Source organism: Sinohyriopsis cumingii, chromosome 3 (assembly GCF_028554795.1).
Source record: "Sinohyriopsis cumingii isolate HCF-2022 chromosome 3, ASM2855479v2, whole genome shotgun sequence".
NCBI classification, from domain to species: Eukaryota; Metazoa; Mollusca; class Bivalvia; order Unionida; family Unionidae; genus Sinohyriopsis; species Sinohyriopsis cumingii.
The window spans coordinates 110967964-110986073 of record NC_142963.1 but is presented as its reverse complement, the minus strand read 5'-3'; the positions used below and the strand labels follow the sequence as shown (position 1 = coordinate 110986073).

General features: G+C 36.0%; 1 protein-coding gene across 1 annotated transcript in view; it reads right to left on the bottom strand.

Moving 5' to 3' along the window:
- Nucleotides 1-18110, bottom strand: part of LOC149803574 (general vesicular transport factor p115-like) — an 88364-nt gene that overhangs the window by 33909 nt on the left and 36345 nt on the right. The window contains exons 12-15 of the mRNA XM_089953315.1: nucleotides 17189-17343; nucleotides 11633-11838; nucleotides 6736-6846; nucleotides 5922-6043 (exon numbers count right to left, since the gene is read on the bottom strand). Of these exons, the coding sequence (XP_089809441.1) occupies nucleotides 5922-6043; nucleotides 6736-6846; nucleotides 11633-11838; nucleotides 17189-17343 (594 nt within the window). The remainder of the gene's footprint in view (nucleotides 1-5921; nucleotides 6044-6735; nucleotides 6847-11632; nucleotides 11839-17188; nucleotides 17344-18110) is intronic.

Below are 18110 nucleotides of genomic sequence, written 5' to 3'. Positions count from 1 at the left end.
ACAATACCTACATAAGAGAATGGAAAAACAATTATAACTGAATTAGAAACAATGTACTGCAAGTAAGAAAGCTTAATATGGAAGAATATATTGATGCCAGATAAACATTCTTAAAACAAGGCAATATTTCTCATAGGTGTTTTTGAATTGAACTGATCCAATATTTAAAAAGGATGATGGCTACTGCACACCTGTGATTTGGAGATAAGACTGGGTCTATGTTCTTCTAGTTCTGAACTGTACAGAATGTTCCATCTCACAAGTGGATGGAATGGTTATTATACAGACAAGGGCAATTTCTGTCCCTGAAAGGTAAGCTATGCAATAGTGACAGGTAACATAGTATTGATATTAAATTGATTGTTAACAACAGTGACCTTGACCTTGGAGCTACCAATACCAAAATCAACAAGGTTCTTCCTGAGGGCTAAGTGAAACACTTGTACCAAGTGGCATTTCTGTTCAGTAGAACTCAAGTTATCATCTGGAAATCAAAATAGATATTTGCTACCCACCAACATCTCAGCCATCTGGGGGGATGAGTGTGTGTGTGATTAGGATTTTTAATGTAGCTTTAACAATTTTTAAGTCATATTGCTACGATGTCTGCAGTGTGGCAGTTTATAGTGATGTCTAGCACTGGGGCATCATGCTGCAGACATCCAGCATGATGTCCCACCCAGTCACATAATCCTGACACCAGGCCGACCAGTTCTAACACCAACCTCTTAATGCTGAGCGCCTAGATAGGCAGCTGTTAGTATCATTTTTGTAAGTTTTTGGTAAGACTTGGCTGGGGTTCGAACCCACGACCTCCCACTTCTGAGGTGGATGCTCTAACCACTAGGCCACTGGAGCGGTCCCGTCTGGGGGGATGAAGGCGTACAGTGTATTATTGTTTACCTTCATCGGGGGTGTGGGGTGTGAAGGTAAACAATAATAGACTGTACATTCTGTTGGTGTGATATAGACAATTATGGCTACTGAACTGATGCTGATGTCCCTGAAAGGAAAAGTAAGTTCAAAGTCACACAAATTTGGGTGCAAAACTGTGTTAATTTTTATAAAATCAAAAGTAGGTTATAGTTATATGTTGGCCAAAATTTGATAACATTTCATCTATCAAGAGGTTAGGTACAAATTCCCAAGACCAGCAGTCAAATGTGGAGGTTAAAACAGTTATGTTGTATACATCTGTCCTGTCCACTTACAACAACAAAATATGTTTGAATAGAGAGTGGAGTACAGGAGTGGTAAATGGGCAACAATGCAATACACCATATCTGCGTGCTCAGTCCACACCCAAAACACTGCTTAAAAATCACTTTCAGCTGAAGCTTCTTTTCTGTAAAATTAACTTAGTGTGTCCAAGAATGTACTTTTCTTTTCCCAAAATGAAAACCCAAATAAAAACAAAATCAAGAGTCAAAGAAATCTAAACAAATTAAAAAAACTTTACAGCTTTAATGCAAATTGTGTGGCCTTGACCCAGTTTTCAAAAATGTAAGGTGCTTGAAAGAATGAATAGTTTATGATTTATAACGAGACACTCCAAGTATGGACAGAATCCACAAGGATGTTAAGGAAATTTAAGCAAACAAGAATACTGTGAAAACTACATTATATGCCCCTCTATGTTTAACAGTCCTCTATGTATTCACTAGTAGGGCATGGATGAATCTGGAGATTATTGACCAAAAGGTCTCAATGTCTGTGGTCAAGGCATGTGGTCTTGAACAACTTACTTTGCAGAAATCATTATTTCTTATCAGACTCACCATGACCATTACCTTTCATATTTAACTCCCAAAACTGGTTTCTTGATTACCCTAAGTGAAAGCCATCCACACGGTTTGGTCAAGGAACTTATATCTTAAAAGTTCTTTCTACAAAACCTACATGTCTTTGAGTTACAGTACCCTTAACCTTTTGACCCCAAAACCAATAGGCATCTTCCATAGCTTAAGTGCATGCCCTTCACAAACACTGGCCAAGGTATGTGGTCAAGAACTAAAGTTAAAGTTATTATGCAAAATCCATTTTTATTCTTTCAACCACAATGAGCTTGAGTTTTGAATTTCAACACAAAAATCAAACTGCTTCTTTCTTACCCAGAGTGTAAGCCATCCAGAGACCTTTGGAAAGTAAATGATCAAAAACTGTGAATTTTCTGCAGGAAGTATATTTTGTCTTTCATCCCACAGCAACCATTACCTTGGACCTTTTGATCACAAAATCTTTACGCTACCACCTTATTCCACGTACATGATATCTATGAAGTTTAGTCCAGGTCTGTGATGCAGAACAAAAGTTACTGTGTGAAAGCCTACTTCTTTCAGTCAAAGTAATCTCGACTTTTCACCCAAAGTGCAAGCAATGCATACAGTTGGGTCCAGGCCTGTGATGTAGAACTAATCTTACTTTGAAGACACCATTTTTCTTCTTTCAGTCTCACTGACTTGAACCTTTGGCTTTTTGACTCCAAAAGTGACAGGCTTCTTACCCAAAGTGCAAGCCATACACAAAGTTTGATCCAGGTCGTTCATGTGGAACTAATGTTAGCCATACACAAAGTTTGATCCAGGTCTATCATGTGGAACTAATGTTAGCCATACACAAAGTTTGATCCTGGTCTATCATGTGGAACTAATGTTAGCCATACACAAAGTTTGATCCTGGTCTATCATGTGGAACTAATGTTAGCCATACACAAAGTTTGATCCTGGTCTATCATGTGGAACTAATGTTAGCCATACACAAAGATTGATCCTGGTCTATCATGTGGAACTAATGTTAGCCACACACAAAGTTTGATTATGGTCTATCATGTGGAACTAATGTTAGTGCATAGAAACGATTTCTCTTCATTCAGTCACAGAGATCATGAGCTTTAAGGTTTTGATGCCAAAGTCAACAGGCTTTTACCTCACCATCAATGCAAGCTATTTAAAAAGTCTGGTAATAGCAGATGATGACAAACTTTGTTAGAATAGAAACAAAACTGAGATGATATGGACAGAGGTAAAAACAAAATATTATGATATGCTCCACCTTACAGTGGGCATATAAATAAAAACTTAAACACCTACAAAACTGTTGATGATCATGACTCTAGCTGCCATGCTGCAAGAAATGTGATTACTGTTTCTCAAAGTTCAACTTATGTGAGCTTGACAAGAAAAGGTACAGTGTCATGCATGCTTTAGTAATAAAAATGAGGTGCCTACCTCAAAAACAAGTTATAAAAGCAACATAAAGAATTAAAACAATCAGAATTTCAAAGTTCTGCCTTGCTAACACTGATGACATGGGAAAACCATGTAAATGCTTTTTTCTCTCTTTATAATAGTCATTTCCAATCAAGGCTGTACAACATGTACACTAACTGAAGTGAAAACAGGTTGTTTAAATAGAGTTCTCCAGCAGTTTATATAATTTTCAAGCATCTACAGTGTGACAGTTAAATAACCCTACCATAGGATTAATTTTTATAAACAGTGAAGTGTTTTTTTGTGTTGTCTCTGTGGAACATGTACATCATCAAACTTAACTATACTGTGAGTTAAATAATGATATTACAATTGTCTGAATAACTGGTTCATCCAAATGATGCCTACAGTACCCCAATACTGACATGCTGACATTCAATGTTGATGGGGATTTTCCCCCTCCCCTACAGCTTCCCCAAGTTTCACTCAATATTTCAAATTTTCTTTCCCAAATTTAGATTTTCTCATGTTTATTCGTATCACTAACTGAACATCTGGCCAGCAACAAGGATTAAAATATCATTATAACATCTTAATTTCTTCTTAAATGAGTTTAACAATGAAGAAAATCTGAGTATTTCTTCAAATATGCTGAACTTGTTTGCATGAATGGTTCCCAGGTGAACAATTTTAATCTTGTTTTCATCCTTTCTACTATCTCTATTTTGGACCCAAAAATATCTCAATATTGTCTTAGCCCTTTACCTCAGAGAGTGTATGGTTTGTTTTAGTGCAGTGTGCTATAAATAGAACACCTGTTACCTATTTGACTCCATACACACAGGCCTGCCTGTTAACTGTTGAGCAGCATAGTGTATGTTACATTTAACAGCAATTTTAACCGTTTTACATTTCTGGTACACATATATCATGTATGGAAAGATTTAAGAGTAAAATCCGACTGTTACAGCTGTATAATTATTTTCCACAGAAGACAATTTATGTGCTATAAAATCTTGGGAGAACTCATTCACAATCAAGTCAGTGAAGCCACGTGACCAACTGTAACTGCCATTTCTCATACGTCTACTTCACTTAATCAGCTGAATTTTATAATTTATAAAAACTAATTACTGCCTACATCAATATCAGAGCCTTTACACGAGTCATTAAAGCTTTCATAGTTATGATTCTAAGCGTGAAAACTTGAGTAAGTACTGAACAGAATCAGCAAACCCCATTTTGGAGAGTGGAGAATATGACCCAGTTACTTTAAATAGCAGATTTCAACCAGAGAATAAACAGTGACCATGTGATCTGGCGTAATGGTCATTCACAACAATGAATGTAGCATCTAATGGGGGGTTTTCCCTGAAGGTGACGCTATCAAAATGGTTGATGTTTACAGCAGTCGTCAAAAGGCACTTCCATGAGAATGGTGTAGAGGCATCAAAAGGCGCTTGTATGCGTATCAGGTAGAGGCGTCCAAAGGCACTTCCATGTGAATGGAGTAGAGATGTCCAAAGGCGCTTGCATGAGGTAAAGGGTTAAGAATTATAGATAAGATAAGATAATATCAAATCTCAATCTGAGGAGAAACTGAGAAATTTAGTGAATTTAGTGACCACTGCTCATTTCTAAACAAGAGTCCTCTGATGTTTGATAACAACTAATAGGAATTCAAGATAAGACCATTTCATCTTTTAAGTGCAAAGTGTAGAAACCATCTTGGATATTCTTGAGCAATATTTTCAAATTAGCTATTGTGCCAGCCATATCAGATGCATAACCAGCACTATTTTCATTCAGGACAATGCAGACACCATTTCAAGTCTTTGAAGAGAACTCATGTTCAAATGACCATCAAAATCTACCACCAGGTTTTCAATATGTTCATTGTGTCCATCATATTTGAGATCAGACTGGCACCATTTTCATTGAGGACCAATTAGATATCATAATTAGTTTTCTGCTGAAAGCCTCATGTCAATATGGCGTGTCATTTTGGAGTACCAATAACAACATTTTCAAGATGGCTACTATGGCGATCATACTGGATGTCAGATCAGCTCCATTTTCATTAAGGACTGACTAGACATCATAAGAAGTCTTTAAGTGTGAAGATCATGTTGATATGACTACTATACATTTAAAAGTAGCAGTGATAGCAAGATTTTCAAAATGGTTACCATTGCGGCATTACTGCATACTAGAGGGATACCATTTCATTTAGGAACAAGTAAAACCTTGTGAGGAGTGTGTCTGTAAAGTTCGGTGGCGAACCCTCCAGTTGTGATAACAGACATCAAATTCCAGACAACATGCAACTAATGGCAATTGCACTGAGCCTGTACCTAGGATAATTATTGCAAACCATCCTGCTTACAAGACACTAGTTTCATCAGATGCATGTTTCAGAAAACACGTGTTGTGATTCTTGATTACTGTGAAAAAATTCTTCATTGATGAAAGATATTCCCCGTCTTTGTTCTACACTGGCAAACACAATCATACACGCATTGCAATGTGACAAAATGAGTAGTTTTGATAATAAAGTCAGGGTATGCCTTTAATTTAGATATCACAGTTCAGAAAACAAAGACCATACTGTTCTGTCTGACACTCAATAAAAGTAAATTAAATAATAATACTCTAATAAAGACCTAGAGATATGGGAGAAAAAAAAGAAGAAAATTTAATATTTATACTTACATTGTGAATGTCTCATTCTGGTCATCATTAAAGCGAACACATATGCCCAGAAGAAAAGCACAAAGCCCATGGACCAGTGATTCATTTTCTTCCACATCAGATGCTGACACCTGGGATATCAACTTCCATTGTCAAGGAGGAGGACAGTAAAGTGGTTAATTACTACAAAGCACCTCTCATATAACCAGGTACTGTCATATATATGGGTCCCAATACATTTGCAAAATTTAATTCTATGAAGAGAGATCTGAGAACTTGACTTTATATTTGGTACTTGGCTGAGGAGAAATAAAATGAAATACCTGAGTTTTACTTGCAGCAAATGTTATTATGACAGAGTGTTGCATGTAACATACCTCAGTATAATCTTGCAATACCTTAAACAGGTTCCTTTTGGCATGATCCTAAATGTATTAAGGGATTAAAACTGCAATCTTAAAGGATTAAATATATTAAGGGATTAGCTGCAATTTTCATGACCCAAAGCTTATGGACAAAGCAAAATTATCACATCTGTTTACCGATGAAGAGACAAGAACCCTTATACTTCAATTAACTTTACATAAAAGTTCTTTATGTAAATGAACACACAGATAAAAATTAATATAAATTCTCAACAAAACCCCAAAATAAAAACCACTATACAACTTTGTTAATAATGTGCACACTTTTCAAAATTTTCTGTGAAATAAAATAACACCCTAAACTAATAAATTTCTTTGTGTCTGGCATATACTGATAAACCTTGGCACAAATTTACATTTTCTGAAACACAATTTGATCAAATGATGATAGCTTTAATTAGCAAGGATACGTAGGGCACATTGGAAGTATTGTACAGAAAATGGGAGACAGCAATAGGAGAGTCTGCCAGCCATGTACTTAACAGCATCAGCAGACCTATCCTGGTTTGGAATCGCCCACCCTGTAATAAATCCAAACAGACGGTTATTACAAACCAACTTAAAGTCATGATACAAAAAGTAAAACAGTTAACTTAGGAAGAAGGAAGCAATGCACTGCAAGAAGACTGGAGAGTTTACCATATACAAAAACAAATAAATATCATGAAAAGCATAAAAATGGGTCCCTGTAACATTTTTTGATACATGGACCTATGTAACTGATCTGGAATTATCTACATTTCAGGTTCATTATACGTATTTGAAAACAAATGGAGATTTTCATTGTGAACTATGATTCTCTGAGAAGACTTAATTACATTTGTTCAGAAGCTAATATCATCAACCTCCTGAATCTAGTCCACTGAGGAAGTTGAAAAAAAGTGTCTTTTAAATTGTTTTGCTAAGAATACTTAGTGAATTTCATTAACATCACAGTCAACCTTTGCCACCTTCTGAATCTATACCTCTCATATACACAAATAATTTTTTTTAAAAAATAAGTCTTTCCCATCTATATAGGATAGAGATTATAAAAACAGTACTGATCACAAGCAACTCTTTCACTAGACCAAGTTTCCTCTGACCCTTGCAACCCCATTTTTTATATTTGGACATGTATATTGGGGTATAGTCCACAATACACCATTTCTAGTTTGCTGTAAGAAAACAAATTGAACAGATAAATGAAAGTCACATAATTATTACAGAATAATGAAGAAAAAAAACCCCATAAACTTCTCAAAATATTTATCATGAAAACAATGATCAAAAATCTGTAAATGTTGCAGCAGTTTGAAGAAAACCAGATTCACTACGCAGAGAGCACATGTCACTGTGGTAGTCACATGCTCAGTACTTCTTGAAAATGGTTTTCTCCATCCTGCTGTGATACTGACAGGTTTCTGGTTGTTGCTCTCAGAATAAATATGTTGAGAATTAAGTGTGCATTATATTTATTTACAAACATTAAGTGACTTTTATATAATATGTCCAAATTCTATGTACAACAACTTTGGAAATTTGTCTATTGTCAATATCATGTGACTATGACCTCTGATGTCATTGACATGTAGGTTGCGAGATTCGTATAGTCGTGTGACTCAGAATGTAAATGGCCAGATCCAGGTCAAATTACAGCAACGATGTACTTTTGTCTTGTCTGTCTGCAGGTTAAATAAATGACTAATGATATGCTCACGATTTTTGAGAAAATAAATCATATTCCTATCGATTTCATGCAGGTATATCTTGATGAAAGGTTGTTCAAGAGTGCTGGGCCATCTATTAAGTGGCTACCCCATGCCAACACCAAAAGGTGTCTGCAAATTCCAACTTTTTGATAGGGAATGGACTCTGACCATACACCCCAACATAAATGTCCAAATATCAAAAATGGGGTGGCAAGGGTCAGAGGAAACTCGGGACTACTCTTTCACAAACACAATTGGTCCTACTCCTGAGTTTAAATTTTTTTTGCATAGTGTCCTAAATGTAAAGAAAAGGTATTCCCCTTAATCTCTCCACTCGTAATCCTTGATATAACAAATTTAATACATCCATGGGGAGGTCTCAAGAACCTATAAAAACCTATGGGACATCATGCTACATGTCTGCGGCATGATGCCCCAGTGCTAAACATCACTATAAACTGCCACACTGCAGACATTGTAACAATATGACTGAAAAGTTGTTAAAGTTATGTTAAAAATCCTAATCACACACACACTCTTTATTTTGATATCTAAATGATGGGGACTGATTTGGGTTTGGGACCAGGCCTTACTTTCTGATGTGTATTTAGTAAAAGAGCACTTACACCCGTTCAGTAAAATATGGCTAGAGTGCCTACTTGATGAATATGATGAAAAAGAGACCCAAGTGGGCCTGATGTCACTCACCTATCACATATAAAAAACAACTGACCATTTATTTGACTAATGTAGAAGTGTAAAAACACAAAACTAGCTTCCAAACTTTATATGATGTTGAAATACCTATTTTACTACATCCTGATAGAAATTATTTTTGTATGACAATTTCTTGCCCATAGTCGAAGGCATGGAGTATGGTGATGTTAATACACCAAATCGATATAAAATATAGCATCAAGAGTGGAAAAAATTGGAATCGAGATCACTTCATTGATATGCATTAATCTGTTTTGTTACTGAAACACTCCATGACCCTGAGGAGAGAGGTATATATATTCCAAGTCTGATTAAAATCAGATCACAAATATGGCTTCCAGAATGGTAGCAAAACTTACCCAATCAGATGCCAGATTACCTCACCAATATGCATGGCTCTCGGTCGTTATCAAACTCATCCCAGATCTTGATCATATAAGCTAATATTTCTTCACGATATAAATCAGCTGAGAGCTCATATAAACCCGTATTTCAAGTCTGATTGAAATTGGATCAAAAATACAAATTTCAAAGTGTTAAGCAACTGTTGATGGACTATGGATGACAAACACTGAGCCATACCATAAACTTCTTTGGCTATTTTGTCAGATGGGTTAACAAAACCGTTCCACAAACATAAAGGCACCACAGAGGTCACACCAAGACAACAGTAATGAGAACTGAATGTAATTTATTAACCAAGAAAAAATTCCTCCAAAATCAGCCAAAGCTATAAACCTATGCCCATAGTTTATGGGTCTGGTGACTGCCTCCAAATGCAAGGTGTGTTCAGATTGCAGTGATCTCATAAACTAAAAATTTCATAAAGCATATCCTTTTTTTGGTGAAATGTAAGAGTACACTGAGCATATAATACACTTCAGCCAAAACACTAAGGTTTGTGGGGTTATGTCATGCTTTCAGGCCTTTACCGGAAAGTAGAACCATTCTTAAGACCACAAATGTTTTCCATGCATTCCTGTTTCTGAAAGCAAAGAACAGGTCTTACTGGGCCACTGCTCTTTAAGTAACAAAGTGAACGACCTTTTTCTCCTGCTATCTGTTCTGACAACAATGCCATCCGACTGGCTGAAGCTTGGGCTATCAAAATGCAAGTTTTGTAAGATGGCAGCATCAATAATGTTCCAGCCATGGGCTCAAACTTGCTGGAGTAAAGTCACGTCACAACAATGGAGAGGTTCCATTCAGAGAACATGGTGAGTGACAGGGGCCAATCAGGTTGAAACTGGCAAGCATGTCTGACAGGTCCTTCTTGGCCTATAAGCACCCCCGCCCATGATATGTGAATGTCAAAAAATATGGAGTGGTAATCCTTGATTGTAATTGGAGCTAACTTCTTAACAACAAAAGCCCAAGCAAACAGTTAGCAAGACTGTGTCTTGTAGGTTGATGATGCTTGTTGTCCTTGCACCAGCCCATAAAAATTAACCATTTCCCCTTGTATGCCTACAAAATGGTGGGCTCATGTTATCCTTGCAAAGACTAAAAACTGAACTTCTTGCTACACAAGACTCTCTGAGGCATGTAACAGGAGCCTGTCCAGGTTTGAGTGGAAAAGGTTTGGTAATGCCAGGATTTACTTGGGGGCATCTGGCACTAGATCAAATAGCTCACTCATCTTACATTGGTTTAATCTGGCACGAGATATCAGAACTATTTTCCAGGTCTAATTTTGTTTTGAGTGTGTGTGATTTGGATTTTAACGTAGCTTTAACAATTTTTTAGTCATATCGCTGTGTTGTCTGCAGTGTGGCAGTTTATAGTGATGTCTAGCACTGAGGCATCATGCTGCAGACATGTAACATGATGTCCCACCCAGTCCTGACACCAGGCCGACCAGTCCTAACACTAACCTCTTAATGTTGAGTGCCAAGCAAGGCAGCTATTAGTACCATTTTTATAAATCTTTGGTATGACTTGACCAGGTATCGAACCCACAACCTCCCGCATCTGAGGCGGTTGCTCTAACCACTAGGATGCATTCTGTTTTGAATTGGATCTATTAATGTTTGAGGAACAAATATTGTGGTAATATCACTGGGACAACAAGATGTGCTCAAGACTTTGTTTTTGCAAACCCTCTAGTTAATTATGGGTACAATGTAAACAGTTACATATGCCACTCTGACCTTTTCACTAGTATGCTCACATGTGCATGACAATTATTTACTGGAAACCACCCAAGCTTATTTCCATGCTATCACAACTACCTAATGGGTAGTGACCTCTTCGATCCCCCTTTGCTTCAAAACTCGTTTTACATATTTGTAAAATAGTTGTCATTATTCTTCATTAAGAGACACAGAATCATGTCATGCTGCTTTAAACACTGGAGGCAGAACTTGGGAATATGAGATGGGTTGGGAGACTTGGTGGATATTGGCAAGTGGAAATTAATACATTTGTTGTTGTTGTTCTAGGGTTTAACGCCATTTTTCAGCACAAGATAGGCTATACATAGCGGCCAGTATAACTGGTGGAGGAAGAACCCTGGCAAACCCAGGGAAGAACCACCGACCCACGAGAAGCTAATGGCAGGCTTTCCCACGTACCCACGCCAGCTGAGCCTTGGACTCGAACCCACGCAGACAGTGGTGAGATGGCAGTGATCTGGAACGGTGAGCGCTTTAGACCACTTGGCCACTCAGGGCCCCAATTAATACATTTTAGGTTAGAGAATCCTGGGTTATGACATTGGTGCTCTGCTGCTGGTTTGTTTCTTAATATGCCACCTATTAAACGTAAAAAATGTAAAATTCATACTACTATTACAAATGACCAAACAGGTGACATACAATTTGCCCTCCAGGGCATGAAGATATCTTTTTTTTTGGTTGAAAAAAATCCAACAAACTTTGAAATTAAAATATTATGTTACCTGTGCAAGTATATTACAGCACTGCTGAAGCAGTGTGACTGGAGGATTTCCCAAACTGGTGGCAAGCTGCACTCGTAGCAGCTGCTCCTTCTGTGTACTATTACCCAGGATTGCATGAAGCAGTGCCACTGCTGCAAACCAGTTAGACAGAGAGTCCGGACTGAACAGGCCTCCACACAATAACTGACCAGCTGATATGGTGTTGGCTGCAATATAAGCGTGTAGGTCAGTCTTACAGCTAAGGTTATGCATAGCTATGTGGACTATAAAACAACAGACCTAAATGTGACTGGCTGACATTTGTCTACCAGTTCAATACAAGAGCAGTTGGTCAAGAAATCTGGATTAGCAGGCTGGTTAGTTGGTGTTTTATGGCATTTGCAGCATAATATTGGCTACATTATGTCAGGGAAAATGGAGCTAAGAGGGCTGGATTATGGGGGTTATGAAACCCATGACTCTTGGGTTATGAGTCTTATGTTGAATTTGGTCAAATTCTGCCAAGTTGATGTACAGAAAAAGTCATTAATGGTTTATACTTTAATTAGTAATGGCAGCCAGATCTGATGAAAGAGTTTCATTATTTGAACAAATTTTGAAGGCCTTTACAATGGGATACATTGTCAAATTTTGATGAGTTGTTTTTAAAAGAATTTGTTTATAAGGATTTTCTATTTTTAGTAATGGCTGCTATATGTGATGACAGATAAGCATTATTTGTTCAAACTTAAAACGCCTTCCTATCAGGATACTGTCAATTTTTAGTCAAATTCTGTTAAAATTCATTCATATTTTGCTGAAGTTGTTTTAATTTTTTCTCTTTTTAGTAACAGTGACCATGTTTGATTGTGAAGCAGCATTATTTGCAAAAAACTGAAAGGCCTTCATAACATAATGCTGTCAAATTGGTCAAAATGTATTGACTATTTTTTTTATATAAAAAAAGTTTTTTTAAGTGTCAGAGATATAAATGACCTGAAATGAAAAAACCTGAAAGTCAATCACTCTCCCTCAAGAGGTCAGGAGTCATGGGGCCTTGGCTAATGGGATCTAGATGGCCTGAAAGAAATTTTAGCACTTTCATGGATTGTATTTAGAGTCTACAGAGAAACCACTTTCGAGGGGGAAGTATTTTATTTATACCGCGATATCATGCTTGTTACCTTACAATAATTGCTTTTCTAAACCAACAATTACAGAGATAAAACAGTTACATTTAGTAACAAAGTAGACAAAATAAAGAACTAATCTGCAGTAATGCATACACATTTAAACATAGCACTGTTATATTGTAACTTCTTTTTCTTTTGTCCCACAAGTCTCTTTTGTGAACATTTCTTATAATAATCGTCTTTGTTTGCTCCTGAATAAATATTTCTTGTACTAGTTTATCTTTATTCTCTTATTTTTACCACATTTTCTGTCCATAATTTTTTTTATCATTCTGATGACCCACACATAATCTTGTTGTTGCATACAGTGCACATCACTCATCCTGGGATGTTTATATTTTGAATGTAGTCTGACATAAATCTCCCATTACAGTCCATTTCCTGCAGCCATTTCCAATTAAAGTTGTTTTTGAAATCCCTTTTTGAGTCATCTGTTATCTGCACTGCAATCTAATACACTCATTTTTAACATTATCCAAAATGCAGATTCACAGCTGATTTGTCCATTACACCAAGACAAATACACTGGATAAGTTACTTAATATGCTATTTTTCATTGCCTGAAACAACTAAAAAATGTCAATCATTGTTCGGACCAAGCAATGTGTAGTTTATAAATACTGCAATTATAATGGTTACTTCTGTGTGTGTGTGTGATTTAGATTTTTAACGTAGCTTTAACAATTTTTCAGTCATATCGCTACGATGTCTGCAGTGTGACAGTTTATAGTGATGTCTAGCACTGGAGCATCATGCCAAAGACATACAGCATGATGTCCCATCCAGTCATATTATCCTGACACCAGGCCAACCAGTCCTAACACTAACGTCTTAATGCTGAGCACCTAGTGAGGCAGCTGTTAGTACCATTTTTTAAGTCTTTTGTATGACTCAGCCGGGGTTTGAATCCTCAGCCTCCTACATCCGAGGTGGATGCTCTAACCATTAGGCCATTGGAGTGGTCATGGTTACATCTAATGAAAAACCCGAATGTAGAAAGCTAAGAACAGAATTTGTTCAAATATTACAAAACAAAACTGAAAATTCCATAAATCTGGCTGGCAATGTCTAAAAGCTGGAAATCAACCTGAAAACTTGCATCTCGAAAGTTTTGTTTTTCTTTACTAACCGTGGCTTTATGACAGACTGGCATCATCTGTAAAAAAAAAATCAATAGCCTTCATGCTCAGTTAAATTCTCAAAAGCAATTTTCAGAAGCATTCATTTGAAAGTTTCTCAAATTTTCCTAACAGTAGCATATCATATTTGATAACAGGGGGCCCTGAGTGGCTGAGTGGTCTAAAGCGCTCTCCGTTACAGATCATTGCCATCTCACCTCTGTCTGTGTGGGTTCGAGTCTCGGATTCAGACAATGTGGGTATGTGAGAAAGCTTGCCAGTAGCTTCTCGTGGGTCGGTGGTTCTTTCCGGGGTTTTCCCAGGTTATTCCTCCACCATTAATACTGGTTGCCATGTATAGCCTATCATGTGCTGAAAAATGGCGTAAAACCCTACAACAACATATTTGATAACGGATTGGCATCATTTCTTAAAGAAAAAAGAATGGCTTTACATCAGCATGCTTTGCATTAAAATTAAGTTAAATTTTGTTGAGCATTTGTTTGATAAAAATTGACTTTACGGTCTTTATATTTTTAGTAATGGCATCCAAATTTGATGGTGGATCAGCAATATTTTCACAACTTTGAGAAACCTAATGCCTAAATGTTAACTCTGATATTTAGTCAACATCTGTTAGGTGGTTTTGGTGAAGATCAAAACTGTACAAGTTAGCACCCAAAAACAATGGGTGAAGCAAGACAGAGACATGACAATAGAATAAGTTCACATGGCTTTACAGTCCAGTGAGCTAAATAAATTCAATGTAAGTTAGAGCAATCTGATGGTGCACTATCATATATAGTCCTTTTAACAGGCATATTCGATTTAGTGCAGGATCTTCAATGTCATCAATGTATTTTTTTAGGACAAAACTGTTTTCAATAAGGATAAATGATTTAAAACAAGATTCTGACAGAAAAAGAAGAGGCCCAATCGCTCAGTAATGCAACTGACTATGTAAACTTGTAAAAACAAATTCGTACTTAAGCTGAACTATCTAGTGGAAAGGTAAGTTTCAAGCACTTAGTTGCCACACTGTCTATTAGGTCTAACAAAATGTGTTTCCACTTTCATGATATAAAAAAAAACTGGATTGGCTAGTAGGAGTAGAGTCATTTTTCAAAACTCATTTTTCCTCCAAACATGAACCATGGTTGTATGACCCAATTTCACTCCTTTAAGAAAAGATTTTGTTAGTATTACTCAGCAACACAATATTTTATGATACATATACACACTGCATATATTTACTTAAATAATTTGCATTTGTCCGATATAACTTGCTACAAATTTGAAGCAACTATGATTAGCAAACAGCATGCAAAGGCAGCCATTGTTGAATGATGCTGTTTAGTCTCTGTCCAGAAGGAACTAAACAATATAAGGAGAAATAGTAAACATCTAAGTGAGCAAATGAAATGCAGTCTAGTCACAGCATTAAAAAACTCAGGAAATTGCCATTTAAAAAAATTCTGTTCATTGGTCAGAAAATGTCTAGGCTTTGTGTCCAGAAAATAGAAGGATTTGTATAGTTAGGGGTAATGACAATAATTCATTTGGAAGTGGTTCAAAAACATATTGGTTTTTAGTTTTTAATAAAGACCAAACATACTAAAGATCTAAAATAATATGCAACTAAGACCATTTGCTGCATGAAATGCAATAAAATAATGACTATACAACATAAAACAACAAATATTGCAGGCATTTTCAATAGCAATAAAATCTCAAGGTGTTGATGACTAAAGTTCTGCAGGGCAGTGATGTTAAACAAAATCTAGCCGTTTTCAATTCATTCTCAACACTATATATATAAATTATTTTACTAAGAACTATTTGTTTTTTATTTTTATGTGAGAAATTAATTCCCAACATTATATGCAATGTATTAGTTAAGACTGTGCTTTAATTTTTTGTTTTTATTTTTAACTGAATTTTTTTTCGTCAGCTTTAAAATACAGATTATTAAATTTGATCCCAATGGGATATTATTTTCCTAATTTCTTTTAAGATTTATTTAAATTCATGTATCCCATTTTGTAAAATTATTTTTGGTAAGATTCTGAATGTTTACAGAGGACTCTTCACAACCTGAAATCATGCAATCAGCAATGTCAGCCAATTAGCATACATGCCATCCCGAATGGCATAAACGTAATTATAACTATTATAAGTGGAAAAAAAAAAAAAATTTAATTTGGGGATAAAAAGTGTAATCTATATATTACATGCCAGAATTACAATTTACAGCAAGTATGAATAAGATACATTATGACTAACCTGGTTCTGCAGCTGTTCAAAATTCTTGGCACAAAGGGACAAATCCATATGGATTAGAACCAGAATACAAACACAGAGTATACTGAAAAATTATTTACATATAGCACTCACTTTAACTAGTCTACGTGTGAAACTTTCACTGAATGATCATGATCTGGAATGTTGCAATGATCATTGTCAGGTACTTAGAGTGCTGTATTACATTACTCTCATATTCTTCTTTTAATGTTTGTAAAGTGGTGTTGATTTGTCCTTTTTTCTGATCTGACATGTTTTGAAGTTTGAAAAGATCCATCTGCTCTAACATTTTCCATTGTATAGCATCAACAACTCACAATGTAAAGCATTTCACTTAACACCTGGTGCCATTTTCTTTAAAAGCATAGACTGGTTCACAAAGTAGCTTATCAATAAAATGAATCAAAAAGTGTAATCCATATAGTCATACCTAAGATATAAGTTGATGGGAAGAAAAAAAGTGTAATGATTATGCCAAAAGTGTAATGGTTGGCAAGTATGAATTAGATGCAAGATCAAGGTAATTACTGATGTATAAACTATGCTTCTAATACTGCTTTCACCACACCGATGGATATTTGGAACAATAAAATCTTTCAAGACCATAATGGCATAAGCATATATTCCAAGTATGATACAAATTAGATAAGAAATGTGGCCTGAGAATGGTAACAAGGATAGCTGATGAGATGTATGCCTGGATCTTACTCAGTATCAAAATGATTTAAACCCATGTTTCAAATATGACTTAAACTGGATCAGAAAAATGTACTCCAGAGTGTTACAAAGCAATTGCTGAGACAGATGCAGGATGTATGGATGCAGGATAAATGACAACAATGCAGGACGATATCATAAATTCACTTCTACAGTCAAGTGATCTAACAAACACACACAGTTATGACATTAATAAATTTTAGTTGAGTATGTTCTCTTAATTCAGATAGCTATGCTAAATATCTCACCATCTACTGATGTAGGAAGAAGTGTCTGCACAATCTGTGATTGCCCCACTTCATTCCTGTACAGGAAGGACTGGAAACAGTATAAGACTGCACACCGGAGGCTAAATGGCTGCTTCTCATTCACCATGGACATCAGCAACACAACTATAGCTGGTCTGAAATCAGTCACACTAAAAATACTGCAAAAACATGCTATTTTCTTGTGAACAATGTAAATCAAATAACTCAATCTAACATACTTTGGTATGTATGACGAGCACTTGTTGTAACTGTTTTTCTTATTTGCAGGAGGGGGTGCACATTATGTGGTAGAAGAGAAAAAGAGTTTTTTCATCATGTCAATCTGACAAAAGAATCATGGCACTCACTCTGCCTAGATGCAACACATTAAGTCCTTGTGAAATATAAAATTCATTGCTTTGTGACTACTGTACACAAAATAGTCCTGATCTTTGACTACTCATGTTAATAAACGAATTTCATTTTACACTGTTATGAAGAATGTGTTCTGTGACTCAAGTGGAATTTACTTTGTCATGAATACTTTCAAATTTGGCAAAATACTGTATTACAGTAATAGTGATACTTACTGTCAACACGGTGTTTTCAAGGCAATCAATGCAGACTAAATCTTTGATGTACTAATCCTAATTTCAATGCACAGTCTAAGTATATTTGCAATTTACCTTTCTTTGGAAAGTAAACTTGGTTTTTTGTTTTGTTCCTCATCTTCAAACACAGTAGCTGATACTTTTTTATGAATATTAATGTTTCAATGACTCATTGCAATTTTGTCAAGGTAATCTGCAGTTGATAACGCTTTGAGGTACCATATATAATTATGATCTATGTAAATTCAAGCTTGGACACCGAGATATAAACCGAGTTGTTATGCTAGTCTAAATAAGTATAAATACTGAAC